This window comes from Mimulus guttatus, mitochondrion, assembly GCF_056151865.1.
Source record: "Mimulus guttatus mitochondrion, complete genome".
In the NCBI taxonomy this organism is placed as follows: Eukaryota; Viridiplantae; Streptophyta; class Magnoliopsida; order Lamiales; family Phrymaceae; genus Erythranthe; species Erythranthe guttata.
The window spans coordinates 276395-302176 of record NC_018041.1 but is presented as its reverse complement, the minus strand read 5'-3'; the positions used below and the strand labels follow the sequence as shown (position 1 = coordinate 302176).

Here is a 25782-nt window from a genome sequence, read left to right as displayed (position 1 = left end):
ATACACATTCACTCGTTAGCGACTCCTACTAAACAGCCAGACAGAGAAGGAAAGCAATGGAGCCCGCCGGCTATTATACATTCCCTGAGACAGGAAAGCCTTCGCATACTCGCCCTCGCTCTGAGTCCCTTTCTCCCTGTCAATGACATTATTGCTTTCTGTCTCCTGTGCTTGGGTTAGTAGCCCTGGGTCAAAAGGGAGACTCCCCCTTTTGGCATGGGGCACCAGCTTGCTTGGCCAAGACGTTATGGGTATAGGTCAGCCAGGCAATACAAGATTAGGCAAACAGGGCTGTGGGCTTTAAGTCAGGCTCCTTTCCATAGATAGGCTTTTTTCCCGGTAAAGAGAATAAGATATCGAGCTGATAGATATGAGTTAAGGGGAATGGGATATTATGCCTGGATCCAGGATTCCACTGGACTGAATCTTTCATGAAAATCGACTCCTTGGTTAAAACCCTGAGCAACCAATAACGCTTTAAACCGCTCTACGGAATATTTGAAAAAATCACTAACAATATAGTCAATAATAATAAAGTGGCTTTCCTACTGACTGAATCGCTTGAATTAGTTGAAGGCGCGGGAGCACCCCATAATGAGATATTTCGCTTTCCTAATCGATTTGAAGCCTCTCTTGAGACAACCAATCGGAATGGAAGGGTTTTCCGTAGGGCTCGGGGTCAAGGAAGAGCACAGGAAAGCTTCCCTCGCAACAACTCGCGAAAATGCAAACACTCCAATCAGAGGCTCTGACAAGACGTCCGTAGCCCCGGTAAATGAGATTCTTGACTTTCCTTTCATTCTTTCAAGTCAAACTAGGCTCCTCCCACACCACAAGGATGGCTAAACTCGCCGCAGGAATGGTTGAATATCAGGTTTAGGCTTGCCCCAGCTTTCTAATAGGACTTTCCTTAGAACGAGACAGATATTGAATTAACGGAAAGGCTCGTTGATACCTTTACGCCAACATGAAATCGATTTGCTTTGGCTGATAGCTGTGCCAAGGCAATGAAATTGTTCTCGAATCAGCAGAGTGGATCTGACACTATTCATCCACAGTCAAATTAACCCTTAAGGGACTGAGTGGCCTACTAAGAGTAGTGCGGGAAGGAGCGTATCGAGAGGCAAAGGCAGAGACGCCCGGAAAGTCAAAAAGGAAAAAAATAGAGTAAGGTCTTTACCGATCTATTCTATGAAAAGTCTTTCTCCCTTATATGCCTTCCCGAAGAAAAGGTGGTTGTGAACTGAACTTCCTTTCGGTGGAAGCAGGAAGTGCGATAAAGATTCTATTTCTTCCGCTGAGGTGAGGAGCTCCTCTATTCCTATTCTATTTCGGTGATTTTAGAAGTATTCCTATTCTTATGATTAGATCATCGACCACAGGCAAGAAAAAAAGGAAGAACAACCGCTACAGCTTCGCTTCCTTACTTATTGGGTCACTTTCTAGTTGGAATAAAGAACATAAGGTGCAAGGCCCTTTTAAGGCGTTATGGGTCGGCCACATAGGAATAAGAATAGCATTTCTCTTTCATAGACTTTCACGTTGAAATGGGATAATCAGTATCAGTCAATAGAGGAGAGCTTTCTGTGACAAAGGAAGAAGCCTCGAAGGAAGAAAACACTTCTTTAAGGGCTAGCGAGTCACCTCCGGCTCCGGGAGTGGAAACTGGTCTTGTCAATGAATTCTAGTAAGTAGAGTAAGGAAAAGAGGAAGCCGAGTGAAGGGCTTGATCGGTGTCACTACCCCGCTTCCCAACGCCAGAAGTCTGTTTTTCCTAACGAGCCTAGCTGCCATTTCAGAGGATGGCACCTGTTTTTCTCTTTCTTTCTACAGCTGTTATAGTTTAAACTTCTTTCCAATAGCTGCTTGCTTGGCTTCAAAGCCTTACCTGCCCTTCGCCGCCTTCACAGAAAGATTGGTCTGGTCGATTGGTTACTTCCTTTTTGGATTAGTCAACACTCAAATTCTCTCTATAAAACGGTACAAGAGACGGCGCAGCGCTGCCTATGCGCTAATTAGCTTCCGATGTCGAAACTTCTCCTGCATTGATTGAAGGTAAAGCCTTCACTTCAAGCTTTGAAGCTAAGTCCGCTGCTATTCGGTCAAACTCTGATAGGCTCTAGGCCTTACCTTACTCTTTCGGGGTTCACTCTTCTACTTAAGCTCCTTAAGTTCCTAGATAGGCGGATGCCTTTGCCGAGTCTAAAACTCCGACTCCTAAACTCAAAACTGGCCGGAAATGCCCATTTTGAGCTCGCTCTGGCGGATGTTCCCGCTGATCTTGACTTTACAAATAGTCAGCTTCTGTCTTTCCATACATAGTATGGCACTTTTCTTGTCTCTTTTGTCTTTCTGTAGCTGGTCTTTCTTTCCCTTTTTCATTCTTCACAAATGCATCGAATGCTTTTTTGGAGGGCGTTTGACCTGTCTTAGCTTTACAGCTTCGTTCCCTTGCTGCCCGAAAGGTCTTATTTTCGACTTGAAATTATACCGATGATTCCCGGGTAATAAATCCACTGAAGCCTATGTTACCGACTTTTGTTTAGAGAAGTTAGAGTTAGGACATGCCAGTCCCCGATTAGATTTTCGTTATTTGATGTTTTTTGAATAAGATTTCCAGACTGAAAACTTTCAAATGTTCTTTTTTTTTGAAGCCGATTTCACCCTCTTTGCTTGGGGAAAGGCTCTCAGTTCTCCCAGCTAAGAGTAGACGACGAGACTTTCTCTGTTCTTCCTAGACAACAACAGAAGAAAGGTAGGGCGAGCTAGTAAGGATTAAGATAGGTTAGAACCTTCGGGAACGAACTCTTGCCAAGCACGAATTACAATCACATCCGATCTAGGAGTTCAGTTGCTCGGTTTCCTCGTGGTTCCGGTGGTTAAATTAGCTCCTTCGCCAAGGCGCCCTCTCTTCTCAATAGCAAGATCAGGTTCTATTATCACAGAAGTAGGAGCTAAACTATTAGCAGCCGTAACTCGTCACTAAATTCGTTCGCCGACCCTTACTCAATTCATGCAACAGAAGTTGCTCATGACATGAAGAAGATTCTAAATTGAAGTTGATTCTGCTTTCACTCTCCTCTATGCCCGGAAGAAGACTAGCTCATTAGCGCCTCTACCCATAGGAAGCTGTAACTCGTCAACTTAGGCGCACTCCTATTAGCTCCGCTATCCTAGCTTTCTTTTCTCACATACCCTGAAACCTCTTCCTACATCTTTGGCCAGTAGTTACCTCGTGCTATAAGGGCCAGTGTCCTCCGTGGGTGACCAGCCGCATGGCACTCCCTTAAGATCTCCTTCCTTAAGTCTCCAACCTTGGGCACGTATAGGCTATTCTCTCTGGTGAGAAAGAGCCCATCCTTGATCCAAAACCTACTAGACGCTCCCGACTTGGACTCTTGCACTAGCCTAGCTACCTGCCCTTATTTTATCTTCTTTCGTCTCTGCTATGAAACTAGTAAGGGAATGGAATCCGGTAATATATATTATACCCTAGGTGGAGTTACCCTCTATAGGACTTGAGTGTGGGAGCTTTACAATACCTCACCGTCACCAGACCGTTGATATAGCCTCTTTGATTAGGCTAGCTATTAGCTAAAGTTGAACGTCAAATCGATTCCCGAAAGAAGGAAGAGGGCTCAACTATATTCTAGTTGGAGAAAAAGACTCTGCAAATACATCAGCTTAGCCTGAAATAGACTTTTCTTTTGCCTGGTGTTGAGCCCGTTATCGATTCTAGAAGTAGAAGATAGTCTGACCGCCGAACCTCTTTCCTTTCTCTTGCTCGACCATCCGCTTTAGAGGGTACACCTTCTGCCTGGGTTCCATTGTTTTTATAGAGACTTTCATTTAGATTGTATCGCTTTAGCGAAAGATCTAAAGTCAAGTAACAATTTCATTATTTCACTTAGTGGTCTAACGGAATCTGTCTCCTTCTCAGTTGCTAGTCTCGGCATATAGACTAAGAACCTCTATGGAGACATAGTGGTTCCCGGTATAGGAAGGTGTAGGGGCAAGCATATGTTTGTGTCTGTCCAAGCAAGCATATTTGTGTGCATTGATTGAGAGAAGGGGTTGGTTGGGACAAGCTAAAATAGCTTGCAACATTGCGGTGTTTTTCGTTCTCTAAGAACTGCTAAAAAGATTGGGATCTAGTGCGCTAACGCTGGAAGGGATGGTTTTGGTCCGGAGAGAGACCACTGGAAAACTTAGTCATTTAGATAGAGATAACAGAGCTATACATAAAAATATTGAACTCAGTATCCCCAGGTTAGTCTTTATCTGGTTCGAGAGGACCAGGCGTTCACTAAATAAATTTCGCTTACAGTCACTAGTCAGGGGTTCTAGTAACGAAAGATTCCTTCTATAGGTAGGCTTTCTCATATTCATTTCAGTGCTTTTGGTCTACCCTTTTGGGTAGCAGGAGGGATCTCGTTCCTGCCTATCGGAAGTGATAATAGAATCATATGTGGCACCGGATCCACCGTTGGCACTAGAGAGTTTCCCCGAAGAACTTCTTTTCCGGAAACCAATTCTAAAGGTCTAGGAGCGGAAGAAGTTTCTTAACTCAACAAATAAAGACTTTTTACGGCTAAACTACCTATAAGGGCAGGAGTCACTCAACTCAATCTACTTCGAGTGGAGAGGAAGGAAAGAGCTCACTTTTTCGACAGGGATAGGAAGTAAGAAAGTCAATCGAAAATAGGAATCCACTCTACTAATAGAAGAAGAGAGGTTTTTTCCACTACTAGAATAGTGTCTTTCGCTCATAGAGCTGAAGCGTAGGAACCCTTCTTTTGAGTTGCTGTAGTTGCTCCTCTTCGACTTTATTGAGCCCTTACACCCGCTTCTTCTGCCGATACTCTTACCGCGGTGCGGAGAAAGCCTTCAATGAGTGGCCATTCTCTCCTCTCCAACTCAGTCGAGTTTCTTTTAACCTCTTATAGGAGTAGAAGTTGGGAAGCCAAGCACGGTTGAAGCATCAAATTCTCGAAGAGCATCAAGAACTGAACTATCTTCATGCTCCTCTCTTTTTGAACTCTCTGCTGATGAAAGAAAAGGAAGAAGAATAAGTGTTCACTCTCCTAAATAGAACTCTTTTCAGGGAAGAAGTCGAATCAACTTAAACTAACTCCTAAAGTCAAAAAGAATCTAGCCGGAAACGCCAACTTTGAGCTCTAGCGGACGCCGCCTGCTGGTCTTTTTTCTCCCGGTAACGAAAAGTCAAAAAGACTACCGTTTCGTCCACGCTGACTTTGAGTTCTTTCAGATTCCTCTTCACTGACTATTTTAGGAGACATTCCTCTCTAGCTTGGCTCTAGGAAAAAACCTGAAACTCCTAGTGATGCTGACTCTTGGCTCCAGTTATATTTTTTTTTTAATATAGGTATAGACTTCCTCTTTTTCTTTATTGCAATTGCTAACCTCAAGAAATTTTTTCTTTGAAAGCTCTACAACTACGGCAGCCTTCTAGCATCGAGTTCACTCATCCATGCCCTTGGCTTACCCGACCGATTGGCTTGAAGCTTTCATCTCTTTAAGAGAAAGCACTTCTGCCCATCTAGAAAGGGTTTCGGTAGCTGCCAAGATGAATCGATGTCCTCTTGATGATGGAGGTGGATAGGTTTCCTTTTCCTTCTTTAGTTGACTTGAATTAATCTGAATACTGAACTCTCTGTGCAGGCACAAGGTATGTCATGGGAGACCATCACTGCCAATCATCTCTTTAATGATTTGGTGGGTTCTGGTATCCTTAGGTTCCCAATCTTCTGCGATGAGGGGTTATAGAAGTTCTGCAGATGGCACTTGACAGACCTGCATACCACTAATCAGTGCCAAATCTTCAAGAATTTCCTGATCAAGCAAGTGGCTCGTGGCACTGTTGCTCTTACTCGAGAGCAGACTTCTGCCATGGGACTTTCGGATTTTCTCATTCCTGAAAGAAAAGGGAAGCAGGCCATGTCAGTTGACCAATGGAATGCTACTGAAGGGATGATGAAAAGTGGTTCTGAGTCCTCAAGGGCAAATGAGACTGGGATGACATACAAGCAGGTATTGCAGAGTCCTCCTGGACTGACTAGACTGGTTGAAAACCTTCAGGGTTTGAGGCATAGGATGTGTGAGAGCTGTTCGAATCTCCGGAATGCTAGAAGCAGCCGAAGTCGTTGCATTAGTGGCATGAGTCATCTCAACTGGAGCAGGGAAACTAGAAGGAAGTGGTGATAAAACTTCCATAGTAGGAGCTGCCGGCGGAGGAATCACAGGAAAAAACCTCAGTACGCACCACAGGGATGAAAACCATATCATCATAAGAAGTGTCATTAGTAGAACCTGGAGACTGGATAGTAGCAAATGGAAATGATAATTCATCAAAGATCACATGCCTGGAGATGAAAACACGGCCTGAAGAGGGATCGGAAGAGCGAGACCCTTTATTTTCTTGATTTTTTTTGAATTTCCAATAGAGAATCTTTCTAACTAAAAAAATATCTCTGGCAAAATGCAATTCGTCGAGTTCAATCCAAGGTGCACCTTGCCTTTTTTCAGGTAGCTTTCTTACGCCTATTCAGCTAGTGGGGCATTGGTCATAGCCGAAATTCGTCGAAGGGATAAAAAGAAGAGAAAGAAAGGGAAGTTTTTTCTTTCTTTCATTCAATCCAAATAAATAAGAGAACAAAGAAAGCACTCAAAAATGAAAGTTAGATAAAGAAGTGTCAGTAAGAACTAGCACTAGACTTCTTCCCCCCTTTCGACTTTTGTGCTTCCACCCAGGCTTTTCATTCTGTTTTATAGAGACCCGAGGAGGAAATTGGAATCAAAATTCATGTATAAAGGTGAGGTACTTTCCCCGGCATACGCAAATCAAATCCAGGATGACGGCTTTCAAAAGAACGAGTAAGGGACGGGGAGAGGGATGTTCTCGAAACCAAACGAGACTAGAAAGAACATGGGAATTAGCACCATTCATATGACATATGAGTGCTTTTGTCTCGAAGAGACAACAAACAAAGGGGAAGCCCTCTCTCTATCTCGGTTTCGGTTTAGCATCATATATCGATCTGGATAAAATTAGGATTGGTTGTAGTGTGGATTAAGGTTTAGCTTTTGCCCTCCATACTGTGGCTGTGGGGGTGGGTTCTGTCGCCGCCTGATAGAGGCAGAAGTGGGGGCGACCAGAGCTATCTGCATCGAGTCTTTCGATTGAAAGAGGAAGGGAGACAATTCAAATGCCAGCGCAGAAATAGAAAGAGTCGTGCTTGAAAGTGGAATTCTTCTAAGATCCATTGCTCGATTTTGCTGCATGCTCTGCTCCCAAAATGCAGAGAAGACTTGCGAGATCCGGGTTGGTTGGTCCGGAAAGTCACGGGAGAGGCGGGCTAAGTGAAATAAATAATCTACTATAGAATCTTATGAATCACGCACGGCACACTTTCTATATCTTCTACGTCTACAAGGTGAACAGCTTAGCTTACAGCACAGCGTGTTCGCCACCACACTGGCTGGCTGGCTGGTGCATTGCCTCTTTGAGTGAAGAAGAGAAGGGCTTTGTATAGACACTCTTGAGCCATGTTCGTCGCCCTAGGCTTACCATTATTTCATTTCGTTCTATTGATTGGTTCTAGCTTCAAAGAACATATACACGGAGCTATGTCGACTTACGTACGTCTCGTTGACTAAATGATTAGGTATACCACGCCACGTATCATCCCCTCTTTCCATAGAGGAAAGATAAAGAAAAAGAAAAGATATAGTGATCGTGCCGTAAGACCTTGTTCGTTTCTACTTTACGTTATTTTCCTCGGTTTTTACATAAGGTAGTTTGCTTACTTAGCGCAAGCGCTAAGGATCTAATCAGAGTCAAACTTGGATTCAAAAAAACCCTTCCCTTATTATCCGGAGTACAAGTGTACTCTTTGATCTTTAGTAAAGGCGGATTAAACCAAAAAATATTTTTTATTTTTTTTTTAAGTCTCAACGTCCTCGTTGAGAGTCGCTCTGCGAGACGTCCAGCAGTCTCTGACTTGGTCTTCGAATCATAAGTCTCAGCCCGTTCTCGGCTTGCCTCGCTCTCAGGTTGGCCTTTCTACTTGACTAAGTAGTATTCCACTCGTGCAGTGGGTGTATGGGCTAGCCCATGGTGTGGTCAGCTATGATATACTAAACTTCTTCTTTAGTAGGTTTATCTACAACATCTGGTGGTGCCCTCGTGGGCACGTTCCTCTCTGGGTGGGTCTGGTCTAATCGAAGTCAACTGACTCACATGGAATAGGGGTGAATTTTCACCGAGCTGGTCGCTTGAGTCTATAGGCTACTTCTCCTATCCGCTTTTCTACAAGGTCTACTTTCAGACCGGGCCAAGCCTTTAGGTTGTTTAAGTAGGTTTGGGCTAGGTCGTTGCGCTCCTGCCACCTCTTGTCAAAGTAGGCTGATGGGCAAGCCCCCGCCTGTCACAATGGTGTGGGGCGTCAGAGGCTGTTGCCCCGTGGCGCTACGGACCCGAAGGGGCTGAAGTTCGACGCAGAGCTTTTTGGTTGTTAAGTTATAGCAGCACTGAGCAAGATCCAACAGCTCCAGTCCTTCTGGTTTGCACTAAAGTGGCTTAAGTAGCCCTCGAGGAGTCCGTTTATTCTCTCCGTCTGAGCTTTCAAAGATATACCGACCATAGGTATCTGACCATCAGATACCGACAGCTGTCTTCTAAGATTACCAACATTTCGGGTTTTCATAAATTTCACATAAGAGAAAAGTTCTTTTCATCATCAGAAACAACCTTATTTCCGACCTCTTGCATTGCATTACCATAACGAAAACGAAAAAAAAAAATCATTCAAAAAAGAGATTGCTCTTGTGATTCGGAATGAAGCTTTATCGGTCGAGGAAAGGAATAGCGATAGATTTCTATAGAGCATCCAGGAACAAGCAGATTCAATCTGACCACGAATTCTTGCGTGGCCCAAGGAAATCAAAGGTCCGCTTCCACGATTTCATCTATATGGAATCTCAACATATCAGAATAGCTTATATAGTCATGATTCAATTCATGAATTAGCCCACTATGAGTCTACTTTTTATAATATATATCATAATAATCATATGTTAGAAAGCCCAGACTGTCAATCCGATCGTCCGAAATAGATTCTAATAGTATATCATTCGTGTCTCTGTTACAACACGGCGAAACTAAATGGTTCGAATGAAGAAAAAAAAAAAGAAGTTAGGCTGTACACCTAATTTTTAAGGGATTGTAGTTCAATCGGTCAGAGCACCGCCCTGTCAAGGCGGAAGTTGCGGGTTCGAGCCCCGTCAGTCCCGACGGATCCAATAAGATTCTAATATGAATGACTCGCTATTCACTCGGTTTTTGGGTAATAATCATTATGTAGGAGAGATGGCCGAGTGGTTTAAGGTGTAGCATTGGAATTGCTATGTAGGCTTTTGTTTACCGAGGGTTCGAATCCCTCTCTTTCCGTAACTTCACCTAATTCACTATAGTCGAAGACATACCCAATTGAAAAAGGATGTTATCAAAATTCAAGTAATTGTAGTCAAACCTGACCTGTTGACCCTTTGGCTTTTCCGGCGATACGAACGTATTTCATTCATTTTGTTCTGTAAGACTATAATGAAAACGCAATTTTTTTTGAAATTCTAGACGAATACGATATTGAGATCTTTATAGATCGGTGGCTTTTGGAAAAAGTCTATTTTTGTCGAGAGGCACCCATCCTCGTAAAGGCTGTGGTATCTATAGAACTATCTTTCTCACCGCGGCTCGAGCAATCCGATTCAAGGGAATCTTCAATCGAGGCGTTGACTTAGATTCCATTCTCTTTTGTTTAGTTATATATAGAAGCTCATCTTTCATTGATAGGAATGCAGCGCACTTGGCATTCCAGACTTTTTTGCACAAGAGTAGCAATTATCCGCCGATCCCGGGGATAGGAACAGTCAGATGAGACCTGCTAGTTAGGTTCAATGCCGATGAAAGAGGGATCTTTAGGAACAAAGTTTGGCGAATCAAGAGGAATGAGCTACCTTTGAAACGGACGGATTATCCCCCACCGATAAAAAAGAAAGAATAGGCTAATCTAGAGGGACAGGCCAAAACTCCGCTGCTCCCCCCGGAGATTCATCATGCAGAAAGATGCAAGAGGAAGGCAGGAGGGATTGAATCGGGTCGAGTAGGGGAATCGGAAACAAGCGACCAGAAAGGGCGGAATACTAGACTCGCCCTTGGACGAGACGCATGGGCGGAAGAAGTAGATCGGTACTCTTTTTCCCGCCCCCAGACAGATCAGTTGATGGATAGAGGTTCATCTTGTGTCGAATATGCCACTCCGGAGTCTTTTTGGACAGGAATCATTACCTTCGATAACATCGACTCATCTTGCAACTCATCTCTCCACCGCACTTTGAGGGAAGGACATCGCCGCCCACTCTAGCAAAAACTATACGCATCGAATGAAGGTGACTGGCCCGAGAAGAGAAAGTCATCGCTTCTTTGTGCTAGTCTTTCCAATTTCGCAGCTCTTTCTTTTTCGGGGCCTATCCCGGATGAGAAAGATACAAAGCCTGTTGACTCTGATGCTTGCTTGATGGGATAAATGGGTTGGGATCCTGCCTTGCCTACCTGAGTCCAATCCCTTCTTTTATGGTCGGAGGCCAGCCCCATGGGATAGGAAACTTGCCTCAATTAGTGCTTTCCCTCCTTCATCCCTTCGTTCCAATCCATCCAGATATATATGGCAACCCGTACTAATTGCCCTTGCACTCCTACCCCCCTGCTCTCACCTTCGTCTCTGCTGCCTCCGCTCCAGCTTGAAATATTACCTATGCAATCACAGCTCAGTCATTGACTGGCGAACTCAAAAAAATGGATAGCTGCTGGGAGAATTGCGACTGATGAATCGCGATCAGCCGCTGATTCTCTTGCCGTTGGATTCGTGCCTCAAGACTCTGCCACTGGGACTCGGTCGGAAGAATCTACTGCGGCCATCTCTACCCACCTTTATGAATTCTAACCCCAACCAGCCATGACAAGGCTGAATTTCTTAGAACCCTTGTTCTTTAGAAAGACCGGGAGCTGGGAAACACGCTCACTCATACTGACGGAAGGCATTATTAAGGGTAGCGGACAAGCAGAGGAAGAAATGCACTGGTAGCGCTAACGACCCCCATATCATAAGGGGTCAAAAGTAGACCTTTCCCCTGATCAATCAAGTACCCCCCTGGGAGGGTGGGAATAACTTTTTGGGGTTTTCTTTCATCAATGTTTTGGAATAGTGATAGTCTTTAAGCTGCGTTTACTACAAATGGGCTGAGCCCGGATCTCATTAGCTTGGCCCAACCGGGGGGGACTGGACGGGGGAAATAGCCATGCACCGGAGAACCAAGCTCGCTCTCATGACTTATGGATAGACGTGGGTGGAATAATAGGCGAGCCCTACTAGTACAATAGTCTACGGAACTCAAGGAACCACTCGGCTATTGAGAGACAAAAAAGATTTTGCTCGTAGGCTCTATAGACTCACTCTCTTCACAACGAGAGGAGTTTACCGTGAATTACATCCACCCTCGTTTAGCCTTGTCTTAAACGTTGGCTCCGTGGTCCTAAGTGCTCGTCTTTTTTAACTTCTCCCTGGAACTTATGATCCCTTCCGCTCCGTTCGTTCCGAGCTCGCGAACGAAGTTTTGGCATGTCAAGTCTCTTTTCTTTCAACTCCGCTTGGTGATCGCTCATGGCTAATATAATATAGGTAGGTCCAGAGCTAGCTAGTGTTCAGAAGTCACTTAAGAGATTGAATATAGGTCCTATTAGAATAGGCTGTAGCCGCAAAGAGATAGAGATTCGCATTCGGGAAGGGAACCCTCCGGAGAAGAATTAAGATAATGGATTGGAATTTTGTGAGGGTGAGTTCAGAGAGTTCTGCAAGAATGATGAAATTTTCAGGCATCTCACAGTCATGAAAATACCACAGCAGAACGGTGTGGCAGAGCACATAAACAGAACCCTTTTGGAGAGAGCACGTTGTATGCTTTCTAATGCTGGTTTGTCAAGGGCATTTTTTTTTTGCTGAAGCCTTTTCTACAGCTTACTATTTGGTGAATCGTTCTCCCCATTCATCTCTTGAGTTTAAGACTCCTGAAGAGGTATGGTCTGGTAGCCCTCCCAATTATTCTGATTGGAAGATATTTGGATGTCCTTTTTATCTAGTAACCGGGGTCCAAGAGGAGGCTAGTAAAGGAAAGGCCTTGCTTAGCGTCTGTCCATGAGGCACCCGGGAATCGTAGTAAGCCCGAAAAAGAAGAAGCTTTATCCTACTAATTCCATCCGGAAAGTCAAGTATCCTGCTGCGCGCTAAGCAAGAATCCGTCTCTTGTTGGGTTGATGTTGAGCCTTTTGGGCACTTGCTAGTCAGTCTCACTCTTCTTCCCCACCGGGCGCAGGCTACGCTTTTTTGAACTGTCTTTGTGAACATGAAGAGATGGGATTGAGTTTTCACGCTTTCACTAAGGGACAGAGTATGCCGTCCTTTCGTACCTTTCTGACTTTCTATCCTTCTTTTTGATAGGACAGGTAAGACTTATTTTCGATTTTCCCCAGTTTATCTTTCTGGGTATTCCCACTTTTGAGCTAAAGGGCTTCTTAGGAAGAAAGCAATCCAAAGAGAGTGCGTACTAAGTGCCCCTTCCTTGAACCGGCTTTCTCTCTTCCTTACCGACCTTCCTTAAGCAGGACCCTCACTTCAGTGCGAGAAAAAACGTTTAGGTTTTACCGATGACTGATAGCGTGAGCAAAATCCATAAAATCATCACATTTTGAAGTCCTGGTTCATCCACTCTTTCTTTTTCGATTTCTTCTACCACTTCGAAATCCGACAACTGCTTGTTGATCGAGTCAATCGGGACTGACTTTCCGTAGCTTTCCTCACTGAAGCAATCCTCTTTTCTTGTTCTGTAGTTCACGAGATTGGTTCAGCTTTTCAGTCTTTCAAAGGTGGCTCCTCTCTCTAAACTATCGAAGATGACTGACACTCGAAATCATTGAAATTCTCCTACCCGTCTTTCTTTTAAAGGGAGTAAGTAAAGGTGAGGTCCTGAGAGAGATGCTTCATACATGGCATCCGATTGAAAGAAAGATAGGGGTTGGCAATAAAAGAAAACAGCCATTTCATTATTGACGGGAATCAAGAACTTATTCACTTAAGATATTTTAAGATCTTTCTTTTGAACAGTGACAGAACAGTGATTGACAGGGGACAGGTCGGTGAAGCCTGATCCTTCTAGTGCTGTCATGTCCCCCATTCCATGCTCTAACTCAGTTTCAGTTCCTTGCTTCCCTTCTTTTCTGTTTTGGCTTTAGCTGCGAACTCCACTTTCGGGTTGATCTTTCAATCTGCTAAGGTGTATGACGACAAGCCGGTGTTCCTTTTCATAGTTTCTTCTTTGTCTCCTGCCGGACTCCCTTATTCATCGAGAAAGAGAATGGAGAGAACCCCAACTCCGATAAGAATTCCTTTCAATTCAATAAGGGATCGATCTGACCGTCAAAGGAGAGAAAGATAGTAGGATAGTAGTATGCCTCGAAAGGAAGACAGTCTGCTCTTTCCCAACATCCAGCTCTTTCCTTTCTATTTCCATTTCCCCACGTCCAGGGATTGGTTCGAGTTCCTGGTGAATCTGTTCTAGGCTTTCTAGCCAAGTCCACTAGAAAATGATTCTTGAACAAGAGCAGCGGAATGGATTTTCTATCTAAACAATTTCCCGTTCGCCTGGTCTTTCTTTTTTTTTCTTTAAAAAGCGGGGTCGGGGACTCGATGGCTATTGCGCTTATTCCTCCCACTTGGGATACCGGATACCATATCTTTTGCGATTCTTAACCTAATAAGATAAGGATTTCAAGTAAAGAGCTCCATCCCAGAAAGTCACACCGCTCACTAATCCAATGCTACTCACGTTCAGGCTTTCAAAGCGCTGAGTCGTTTACAGGAAAAGTACTGACTTATTCCCTTTCCCTACGCTCTGCTTCCCTGGTAGAGCTGCTATAAGATAAGCTCTTTTTCGATTTAGTTTAGAGAGAGTAGCTTTCCACGGTCTTCGGTCATCCTTCCCTGGAATTGTAAATATGTTCTCTTGCCTGGTCGGCAGTTGCTTGCTTTTCTTAAGCCAATTGCATTCCGGTCTGAGGGAGAGTCTAGCAAGGGCTCTAATTAATCTGCCCGCTCAAGTGTGGAAAAGCTTCTCAATCGCCGCCTATCTCGCTTGGGCTCTTTAGGCTTACTTTACTTGGGCCAGGTTAAAGATGTGCTTTCAAAGGGCTTTCTTTAATTAGTTCTCTTCCACCGGCTTTTGACCTACATAACACTTCCACAGTCACCAACCAACTAATAGCGACTTCTCCAACCTAACTGATTAATGAGGCTTGAAGTAGATAAGATCTTCATCGACCACCGACTCACATATCCTTGGGGCAGCGATTTATCTCAAAAATGAGTCCCACGTATGTAATACTGGAATATGGAACACACTGACCAATAAACCATCCCATATATATGGGCTAAAATAAAGACTAGGGAAAGGCGAAGACAAAAGCATGGATTGACTTGAATCTACGACGAAACCTGAATCACCCCTGATTGAGCTGTTCCATAAGGAGCTCATATCATCCTACAGAGCAGACATGCCGAAGAAGCCTTTTGATTTCTACGCCCCTTTTCTGTAGGTGGCATCTTTAGTTTCCTAGGTCTCTAAAAGTTCCCCATAAAAGAGTAAATGGGCGCTATTGAGCTGATCTAGTCCCATTTGAAGCAACTATGCAGAGTCAAGCTTAATGGCTATGAGTGAGTTGGTCTATGACCATTTAACTACGTCAAACCTCAATCTCAAAAACCAGATCCTACTAGGTAAAAACCAAGTGTAAAAGTATGGCTAATGAGAGTTACATCTTGATCTCTCTATAAGCTCCAACAATTGCCATATAAATAACTCGGCGGGAGTGGCCTTAGCTTACAGTACTCTTATGAGTGCCCAGAGGGAAGTATTCATGAAGGAAGAGCCAATCATCATCTCTTTGGGGTCTTCCCCCTTCAGTATCTCAAGAAATAGAACAGTATAGAGTACCGCCCGTAAAGAAAGACAGACTAGTTGAGTTGTAGCAGCAGCTACGGCATTTCCCCCACCTCAATAGCTGCTCTAACGGGGGTCTACTTCCATTCATGAACAGCGGAATAAATCAAATCTTTGGGAAACTTTCGAACTCTTTTGTCCCCATTTAGTAAATGGAAATAGATAGGTAATTAGCCGAGTTCGTAGGTGACCCAGGTTAGTAACTGAGTATGACATAAGTCTGAGTCACCGATTCAATTCCATCGAACCTCTTTTGTCCCGAGAAATCCCACTAGGCGATGTAGGTCAGTCGATTATCTACAAGATAAAAGACAAGCTTTCACTAACCTGAGCTCCCAGGCTCACCGATGGCCATTTCTTCCCAAGCGCCTCTATAGAAGTAAGCTCTGTGAGGGCTTGGAGTATCCAAGGTAAAGACAAGATAGACTTTGACCAGACGTGCTCTCCATCTTTTTTTTTTTTCGATCCGGAGGAAGTTATCGCTCTTTCACCTCGTAAACTCGGAATAAAAAAGATTCCTCGCTTTTGTTCAATTATAAAGAAATAAGCACTTTGATGGAGATTTGTAGCATCATTCAAGTAAATACAGATTGAGATCGTAGAAACATGAGCTTGTGATATAGCTACACCTAATTCCAGACCGGTTAATGCAAGAACTATAAATAAAGGACCAGGATCCCCTATGAAATAGAAAAGATCATTCATACATAGCATAGTCCAAGCGGACCCACTTAAAATCTTTACTGAACTATGACCGGCCATCATATTAGCAAATAAACGTATTCCTAAGCTTAATGCGCGAAAACAATGAGGGATTAGCTCAAGTAGTACTAAAAAAGGTGCTAACGGCAGTGGGACTCCTGCGGGTAATGAGAAGCTTAAAAAATGAAGCCCATTTTTTTGAAATCCCACTATAGTAATGCCAATAAAAAGAGAAAATGAGAGACCCAAAGTAATGAGAAAATGACTTGTAACTGTGAAGCTATAAGGTATCATACCCTGAAGATTACGAAATAACGAAAAAGTAAAAGTAACCGAGATGCAAGGGAAAAACTTTTGTTTCACATTTCCGGAAAGACCACCTATTTGTTCGTTTACCAGGTTCGGCACGAAATCATAAATAAGCTCTACCAAGGATTGCCAAGCATTTGGTACTGAGTTTCCTCCTCCCTTTTTAGTAACAAAATGAACAAAAAGTAGGACCAAACTGAGAGTGAGTAGCATAAACAAAGATGGATTTGTGAATGAGAAATACAAGTTTCCTATTTTCATAGGAATCAATGGGAGAATGGAAAATTGCTCAAGTGGGCTGGGAACTATCTCTGCTATATCCAGGACATCCTTATAGGCTTCACCCCCTATTCCGTTTTCCTGCAAATTAGATAGATCCTTCAAACTCTCATTTACTGTAGCATTAGTATTAGAGAGAGTAGAAGTTGTATCACTAGAACTTGAGTGAAGACTATTTTCATCTTTTCGAAAGATGCGTCGAAAGTTGTTAAAAACAGATCCGATCCAATTACCTATTGTTTTAAATACATTAAACATATGGATTGATTGAGACAAATAAATTCCCTCCAGACAGAAAGCCTGTACTATAGGAGTAGTGAAAAATTCTAGTGAGTTGTGGTTGGTTGTTGACCAACGGAAAGCATGGGAGGCTTTATCATTCAGCGCAGTTTCCGCCTATTTCTTAAGGGTGAACTGATCAACCTGCATGTGTAAAGCATATAGCTAGCCTTCCTTTCTGAGCTAACGAGAGAAAATAGATCCGCCTGAAGGGTTCTTAGCCGGCAACAATAGGGCGCCAAGCTGACTGAATAACGGAGGCTGCGGAACTGGTCTGACCAGATAAGAGAGGCGTCAAACTTCTTCTCTCTCTACGCAATAAAATATGGGTCTCACTTACGACGATCTTTCTTCTTAGGAAAGAAGGAAGGTTGCTTCTACGAACTTCTCTACGCTACTGGCATCGCAACTGACATAGCGTCAAATCTAATCCGATCTTACATTACGATATTTCGAGTTAGCTTTCTCCACTTGCTTTCAACTCTCGTGATAGGGATCTACCTACTTTGTCTGTCTCCGGCCAAGGTGATCTATTCTATTATAGTCAAGCGCGTAACCTGACTTATCATCTTGAGCGCATCTGTGATGAGTACAACCGCTGTATTCATGAAGCCGTTCCGTCATTGTCTGATTTGTTGTTGTCTCAAATCATCAAAGCCCGATACTTTCCGGAGGGTGATATTTTGAGCGCTGGAATAGGGACCCGATCATCGGCAACGTGGAGGAGTTTTCTTAAGGCGCGACCTGCCCCTATTTATGGCCTTCGTCGTCGGATTGGAGATGACACCGAGACATCCATCTGGACCGACTCATGGCTTCGGGATGATGGGCACTTTAGAATCATTACGAGGAGACCAACTCAAGGGCATTTCCCTGGAAAAGTTTCTGAAATTATTGATCAGACTTCGGGGTCATGGAAGATTGCACTTATCCAGCAAGTTTTTTGGCCTATTGATCATGCTCGGATTCTAGCTATCCCAGTGGGTAGCTCTATCGCGCGAGACCGTTGGGTTTGGCATTATTCACGAAATGGAATGTTTACGGTCCGCTCCTGCTACCATAGCATCATGAATCAAGGCGCTGCTCGGCATACTAAGAGCGAAGGGTGGTGGCGGTTCAGGTAGTGGAGTACAACAGAGGAATTGGAAATTCATATGGGGGCTGCCAATTCCCCCGAAAATCCGATTCTTCCTATGGCGAGCCTGCATGGAAATCCTGCCTTCGGGAGCTGAATGATTTCGTCGGAAAATCATTGCCTCTCCAGCTTGTTTCAGATGTGGAGCTTCGCCGGAAACAGTAGCTCATGTGGTTCAAGGGTGCGGTGGAATGGGCAGTGTTTGGAGTGCTTGGCCCTTCCATATCTGTGTCGGTGGGGACTCTATTACGATGTGGAGGTGGCTAGCATGTTTACATCAGCAGCTGGGCAATGAAGAGTTCTATCTCGCAATCATCATTGCGTGGAAAGCGTGGGACTCACGCAACAGAGAAATGCACGGGGAAAAGTCCATGTCAGCGTCGGAAATGAGGAATTGGAGTCGCAGTTATCTCAATGCTTACAGACAAGCACAACTGGCTCGGGTGCCCGGCGCAAAACAGCAATATATATGTTCAGACGTTCCGTCCGCCTCCGGAAGGAAGGATCAAGATCAACTTCGACGCGGCGCTTCCACAAGGACAAGACCGGTACATGGTAGCAGCAATTGCTCGGGACAGCAGCGGCCAGTGCCTTGGATGGAGATTCCGTTCGTTCACAGGCAAGATCCTACCGGTGGAAGGTGAGGCCTGCGCGGCAAAGGAAGCAACTATCTTGGCCGGATGGCGATCGGTAATCTTTGAAGGGGACAACTTGCAAATAATTAAGACTCTCAACGATGGCGATCTCTCTCTTTATTCGTTCGGACTATACTTAGAAGATGTGTTAGATTTCGCTACTTCTATTGATTTCTGTAAGTTTCATTTTCTTGGTAATAAGCTTGCTCATATGCTTGCTTCGCTAGGAACAAATCACTGTATTGAAGGCAATAGTCTTCCCCCGGAATTGGCGAGTTTCGCTCCTCTTTTGCTCGTTCAGGAACAACAAAGACCAGTACAGAGTTCTAAGAAAGCTATACGAAGTACGACTTTCACTTCGTCTTGGACGCAGTATGAATACTGGAAATGTTGATCGTAAAGAATCGTATTATATAATCCTTAACGGTAAACGAACTTCTCTAAAGGAAGAAGAATAAAGGAAAGTGAGCTGGCATGAATGGAAATTGATTTGTACTATATGGGAATCCAACGCCCAGTGATTTCGATTTTATGATAGAAGATGAGAATCTTTCTTTCTCGTCAAGTACCTCTTCAACTAGGTCGGACGCGCAAAGCGCTACACCTGAGTGTGAGCGGATATTTGATCAAATCTGTGATGAATACGCGGAGTGGGTGGTGAGAGCTAGGTAGTCCAAGAACAGATTGTTGAGTGTTTACAATGCCAATGCCGAGGGAGAAAAATGATAAGACCATAAAGCTGTTAGTCAAGCAAGAGGCTGTCTCCTTTTTCCAGCATCTTTTTTGTGGTGACCCTACTTTGGAAATAGAGTTGGTGGCAGAGATTATAGAGATTTTTTATTTCACCTTTTCCCAGGAGGACAGATGCCTTTTGTCCCTTTCCGTGGAAGCCGAGAAAATGAAAAGAACTAGGTTCCCCCTTAAAAGTAACAAGGCCCCGGGCCCTGATGGGTATTCTGCCCCTTCTTCAAACAAAAGTGCTTGGGAGATTGTGAGTCAAGATGTAATAGAAGCCATAAAGTCTTTAGTCTTTCTTTGCTTCAGGCAAGCTTCTAAAATAAGTTGACTCCATATTGTTTTGGTGCCTAAAGGTGCCTAATCCTACAGTCATGGGATATTTGCAGCCAGCCTATTTCCCCTTTCAATAGATCTATAAGTGTATTACCAAATTGATTGCTAATAGGATCAAAGGCTTCTTCCCAAGAGCATTACCCCACCCAGTCTGCTTTTGTTGAAGGGAGAAAGATTACAAATAAATAATGTCCTTTTGGCTCAGGAACTCTTTATCCTTAGATACTAGCACAGGAAAAGGGGGAAGCCTCGGTATGCCATCAAAATGGATTTTTTTTATAAAGCCTAGGACTCAGTGCATTGGGATTTCATTATGGGGATTTTGAAAGCTGTTGACCTTCCTGCCCATCTGATTGAGTGCATTGCGGTTTGTATCACTACTCCCAAGTTCTCGGTCTCCATCAATAGGGGGCTTGAGGGATCCACTTTCCCCTATCTGTTTGTTCTTGCTATGGAAGTCTTTTCCAGGATCCTTGCCAAAGCTTCTAGTAATGGAAGGTTCTCTCATCACCCGAGATTGACTAAGCTGGATTTGACTCACCTTTATTTTGCTGATGATCTCCTGTTATTCTGCCAAGTAGATCTCCAATCAACCTCTGTTCATTAAAGAGAGTTTGGATTCCTTTTCTTCTCTCTCAGGGTTGATGGCCAAATCCTGACAAAAAGAATATTTTTGAGTGTTGAGATGAATGAAGATGCTAAGCACTGAAACCTTTTTGGCTTCAAAGAAGGAACCTTGCACATCAAGTATCGTGGAAATAAGGGGCACTCGGGAATACCATTCTGATAGGGCTTCTAGAACTTCCTTCTTGACTCGTTTAAGCCTTCTCTTCCTTATGTCTTATCAATTCCTTTAAGGAAATGCAGTGAAGGAAATCTTTGGTAAGTCAGGTTTGCTGCATCTGATATTACCGCTCCGTGGGCTTATACTGTTTTGTTTGCCCTTCGTTCCAATCTATTTGACTTCGCTACGCACCTCCTTTGCTGCTTTAATCAAATTATTCTTGCTTTCGGCAGTCGCGGATTCAAGCTTTTCTCTTCCCCCGCTCGATCGACTTCAGTATGCGGACAGGAGGAGGATATGTGTGACTGTCACCTTCCATGCTATGAGAAGCACTACTCAGCCTTTTCCCCTTATTAGTAGCCGAAGTGTAGGCCAGAGGAGGCAGGTTTTCCAGAACTACTCTTCCTATTCTTGATGGGCCGGGCGATAGTTAGGTGGAGGGGCCTGCCAACAAGGAGTAGAACCCCCTCATTCCGATCATCCATGAGGCCAGGCCAACTAAGCGCTTTTTAGGGGGAATCAAGATCTTTCTTTATGGGTTGTAGATGCGAAAGCATCCCCTCTGAAACAATCATGAAGTGGCTGGTAGGAAAGCGGGAAATGGCAGTGGGAAGGGAACGGTCCGACATTGCCAAGGGCACAGCCAGCTACATCGATCTACCACGCTTATATAATAAGGGGAGCAGCAAGAAAGCATTCGTCAATCAGAATCGGTGCTCAGGCTACCCATGTACAACCTCCACCGATTGCAAAACGGAAGGAGAACTCACTGTCCAAATGGAGGGAAAGAGGGAGCCCCTGCGGGCCCCTTCTTCGCACTTCCATCAGCCAACTGGAGTGAAAGAAAAGCCCTCTTTTGCCCGCTACCTTAGTAAGACCTTATTTCTGAGCCTTCCCCTACTTCTTTTTGTCGGCTACCTAAGCAGTGATCCTTTATTCCAAACATATTCCCCTCTGTAGAATGTAGGGTGTCCAGTGGAAAGAAGAAGCAACCTTATTGAATTGAAGACTTTCATATTCTCAATCCTTTCATCTCAATCTTTCTCAGAAGAGGCACTATGCAGCTGGGCAGGCGTCAGCCTAAAGCTTGGTGGAAGAGAAGAAGCCTATCTACTATCTCAATCGGAAATTGTTGGATAATGAACTGAATGACTCAGTACTGGAGAAATCATGCGCTGCACTTGTTTGGACAGAAGCTCAGACACTACATGCTCTCCCATTTGGTCAAACTGATTTCCTGCATGAATCCCCTTAAGTACTTGTTTGAAAAACCAGCTTTGTCAAACAGGACCACTAAGTGGCTGATGATGCTGTCCGAATTCGAGATAGCATATGTCGTGCCTAAAGCTGTTAAGGGACAAGCCATAGCTGACCACCTATCAGAACACTTTAGTATGAAGAAGATTGGAAGAACGAGTTTCCAGATGAGTTAGTAATGGGGACCGATGTGGAACAGCCGAGATGGGAACTTTTTATGGTATCGCCAACAAAAGGGGATATTCAGCCCGGATCATCAGTCAAATCCAAGGGAAGTATAGGACCCGTGATCTGAAGTTACAACCGTATCATAAGCATTTGGAGTGCGTGGTATCCTGATTTGAAGATGTTGAGTTCCACTACCTCCCACGAGAGATCAATTGTTTTTTCCGATGCTATACCTACCCTAGCCTCTATGGTGGATATGCCGTCGGACGCTGATTTGCTTGATAGTGCAAAAGAGAGAAATACCAACTGACTCTTGATCTAACGGCAGAAGAAGGTAATCCTGTTCCGTCGTACTCTGACATAAAGAAGTCTTGAACCGTCCACTCTATATGCCAGCCATTAGTTTGGATAAGCTTATCTTCGAATTCACTATACCCATACCCGGCTCCGCACTATGGATTCGCCACCAACTCAGTCGATCTAGTAGCGACCCAATGTCGTATCTCCCAGTCGCACTCACTCTTTTTCTGACTCGACTCACGGGAAGTTCGTAGCACGCCCTCCCTCTAGTCTCCTTCCTTTCTAGTCTATCTCCCTCCCGAAGGTAGCCGCCTGAGCTAAGGTAGACGATGGAGAACAAAGGGCTCCATAGCTGCCCAACCAATTCTTCTCGCTTTGCGTCTTCGCCGGTTTCAGCCCTTCAAGTTGGAATTCCCGATCATTGGGATGAGTTATGAACCCCCTTCAGCTTTCATTCGAAGGCCTTTTCACGATGGCCGAAGGCTGAGTCTTGAATTCAGGAAGCACCGATTCAAACTAATAAAAACTACCTCACCACTACCTATTAGTAGTCCTTCCTCCAATTGATTCAATAGAAGGGCTTCTTCAGAATTGACTTTTCGGAAGTAGATCATCAATTGATGTCTTAAATCCTTTCATTCAAACCGAAGATTGAGATTTCCTTCTCTCCTTCTAGCATTCATTCTCTTATCACACATATGCCATGAGCTTCTTTCCGCCCATAGCAGATTACACGAGCCCATTGACTTGATACATGGGCCAGCTACTTCTTCTTTCCTTTATGCCTATTTCCCTTATAAACTGATTCGCTTTAGACGTGGTCCAGCAGTATAAAAAAAAGCTTTAAACATATGCCTTCTCAACCTCTTCCCTTGATGCACATCTGCCTGTAACCTTGGTAGTCTCACTCCTGCCATGCTCTTCTTGCCAGGGAAAGGCCTCTCTTTAAAGATCAGACTGAGAGCTATTGTTCTGACTACTGGTCTGATTCCCATGTTGAATGAAGTGAGCAAGGGTCAGGGGGTTCAGTCTCTTCTAAGGTCAGTTAGTACCTATGTGGAAAAAAGAAAAGTTCCTATTTCTGGTCAGCTAGTGCTAAAGTTTAAAAAATGCCCCTGACAAAGTAGTGAAACCTGGAGTGAAACCTAAGGAAGCAGCTAAGGAGAGTTCTGGAAATGCTTGGTAGTGTAGTGAAAAGAGCAAGTTCAAACTAATGAGAGTCCTTAGTTCTGAGACCCATGTGTCAATCTTTCCGAGTGATCTTACGGAATGAAGAGAGCATTCCTCGTCTTATCTCCTATTAGGAATGAGCACGGGTGGCGAATGCTGTGAGTTAGTCGTTCTCCCATTTATCAGTCCATCTAAGGCCTGCCTATCCAATCTTCGAAAGAGAATAGTGAAACCAGGCTTGAAAAGCAAAGATGAACGCAGTAGCTACAGTTCTTCGAGCCATCTAGTGCCGGGCATCTCTTATCCTCTGATGCTAGTCTCTAAACTAGTCAGATAGCGTAGATAGAGCAGGACGGGAAAGTAGTCTACGACTATCCTCGAGTCAGAGCGGAGAGAAAGAATCATATTATCCTCTATAGAATAGAAGGCGATTAAGAAAGGAAAGATCGGATAGGCTATTGAAAGAGGTTGTTCATATGGATTTGAGTTCAGTAGGGCTTCTCTAAGAAAAAAAAAGAGACCAAAGATATTCCGCTCAAGGAGGAAATGCTTTTAATGATATCTAGCTCTTTCCCACCAGCTCGTTCTTTACTAGGCATCTAGGCGAATCCGCCGGGTTAATTCAACGTAAAGAAAGCTCATTAGGTCAAAACAAAAACTAGGGGAGTGCTTACTAATAGCGAAAGGTTAACATCTCTTTGCCCAGGCATCACTAACTCCTGGACTTAGAAAGAGAAGACCTGTAAATCCCACCTCCTATTCCCTCTTTATTCTCTTCAAATTCATTGTCCATAATGACTATAGAGATTCTGGCATGCCGCAGACCCCACAAGGAGGAAGAAGGGAAAGGCAGCAGCTAGGACTGAGAGTTCCATCTTCCATGCATAACAATAGAAATGACTTTCGGATCTGCACTTCTTAGGGTGCTTGCTGGAAATGTTTTCATTGAGAACTTTTCTAGTGGGCGTCAAAAGTTGTGCACGTTCGCAATCGGTCAGCCACTTGGAATGTACTCTTCTTGGCCACTCTTTGCGTTGTCCCATCACGTTGTGGTGTGGTATTGCGTGAAGGTTTTTGGCGCGCCGCACCGGCCTCTTCTTTCCCCACCCTTACCTTACTCTGGTTGGGGAAGGCCTTTTAGGCCTGTAAAGCAAGGAAGAGGACTAGGAAGTGGTACATAAGCACAAGCAATCGGAGTTGGCAGGTGCATTCTAGTAGTGAAAGCTCAATCCTACACAGTCAATGAAAGAGCACTAGCGGTAAAGTAAAGTCAGTCCATCTGCACTATAAAGACAGACGGATATCCTACTCAACCCAACATCTATATATTATATGTCTTATGGAGCCTACCTCAATGAATTAAGAAAGTTAGCAGGTGAATAAAAAGTGTAAGAGTGAAGCAGTAAAAGAGGAAAGTCAGACGCCGCAAGGTCTAAGCGTGTATTCATTCCTCCCTTCTAGTCTAATCTAGTTCTATTCTATAATCCAGTTGAGAGAGAGAGGAAAGAAGGAGTGTAACGAGAATCAGAACGAGCAGAAGACTTTCCACGAAAGGTCAAAGTGGTTAGGCGGCTTGATAGTTAGTCTAGGTTTGGAAGTACTAGATCTCTTTCCTTTTAGCCTTTCCGCACATCTTAGATCCTCTTCTGCCATCCAGTCTATCGAGCATTTAGGTTCGGAAGCAATTAGCGGAAGGGAGAAAGAAAAGAAAGAAGGATTCAGAGGCGGGTGCGGGAGTTAGGGTGAGAAATCTGCCGTATTTCAGCCTAGTGGAAAGAAGACACTCAGTGCTAGCAGGATCCCTCTCTCTGGTAGCAATCCGGCCTCCAGTTGGTGGTAGTAAAGGTGCGTAGCTGTCCTATCAGTGCGGACAGGGCGCCCTTTCTTTATAGATAGGAGCTCCTCTCTGGTAGAAATTCCCCTATCTATTTGAATTGATTGACTTACAGCGCCTATTTTCAAGCTTATAAAAGGAATTGCTTCTATTCACTTTAAAGTGTCTCTCCTGTCCGGCTCGATATGAACAAGGTAGGCTAGGCTGAAAGAAGAAAAGATCTTATCCCACATCTCTTTATCCAGAGCGGTGTCACTAACGGGCCTGTGTAACTCATTCATCACGGTTGACGGGGCAATCCTTCCTAGGAGAATGTGCTACTCCTTCCTAAGCCTTTATGGAGTGAACTATAGTGGGTTGAAAATGTTCTCTTCAAAGAGATGGGAATCCGTTCCGAAGAGCTTGTTCCCCCTTACCTATGGTTTTTGATCCTTTCCATAGGTACTGCTTCACGGTCCCAGATGTGAGTGAAAGAAAGGCTTTGCTTTGCTCTAGATCTATCAGCTCCAGAGAAAAATAGATGTATGGAATGCCTCACACGGTCAATGATGAAATTCTAAAGAAATAATAATCACACATGGACCTATCTGAAGGGTTCTCGGTAAGACCATACAGAAGTAGCCAAACCTTAGTTCCATGGGTTGATCAGTCATTAGGGAAACTTTCCTATGCCATTATGAATGGGACCGAAATAGCATCATAGAAGAAAGAGTAGTAGGCGAACCAACTGACA

General features: G+C 44.1%; 1 protein-coding gene and 2 non-coding genes across 3 annotated transcripts, besides 1 other annotated feature; 2 read left to right on the top strand and 1 right to left on the bottom strand.

The window, feature by feature from the left end:
* The first annotated feature begins 9238 nt into the window (after positions 1-9238).
* On the top strand, positions 9239-9312 carry trnD-GTC. Its single transcript has one exon. It is a non-coding gene; the product is annotated as a tRNA-Asp (tRNA).
* Positions 9313-9331: 19 nt separating this feature from the next.
* Positions 9332-9675: a sequence feature (chloroplast-derived region 12).
* Positions 9383-9469, top strand: trnS-GGA. The gene has a single exon. It is a non-coding gene; the product is annotated as a tRNA-Ser (tRNA).
* A 6003-nt stretch (positions 9676-15678) lies between the features above and the next one.
* ATP6 (ATP synthase F0 subunit 6) lies at positions 15679-16674 on the bottom strand. Its single transcript is given in 1 exon segment — positions 15679-16674. A coding segment is annotated over 1 exon segment (996 nt).
* Between the last annotated feature and the right edge of the window lie 9108 nt (positions 16675-25782).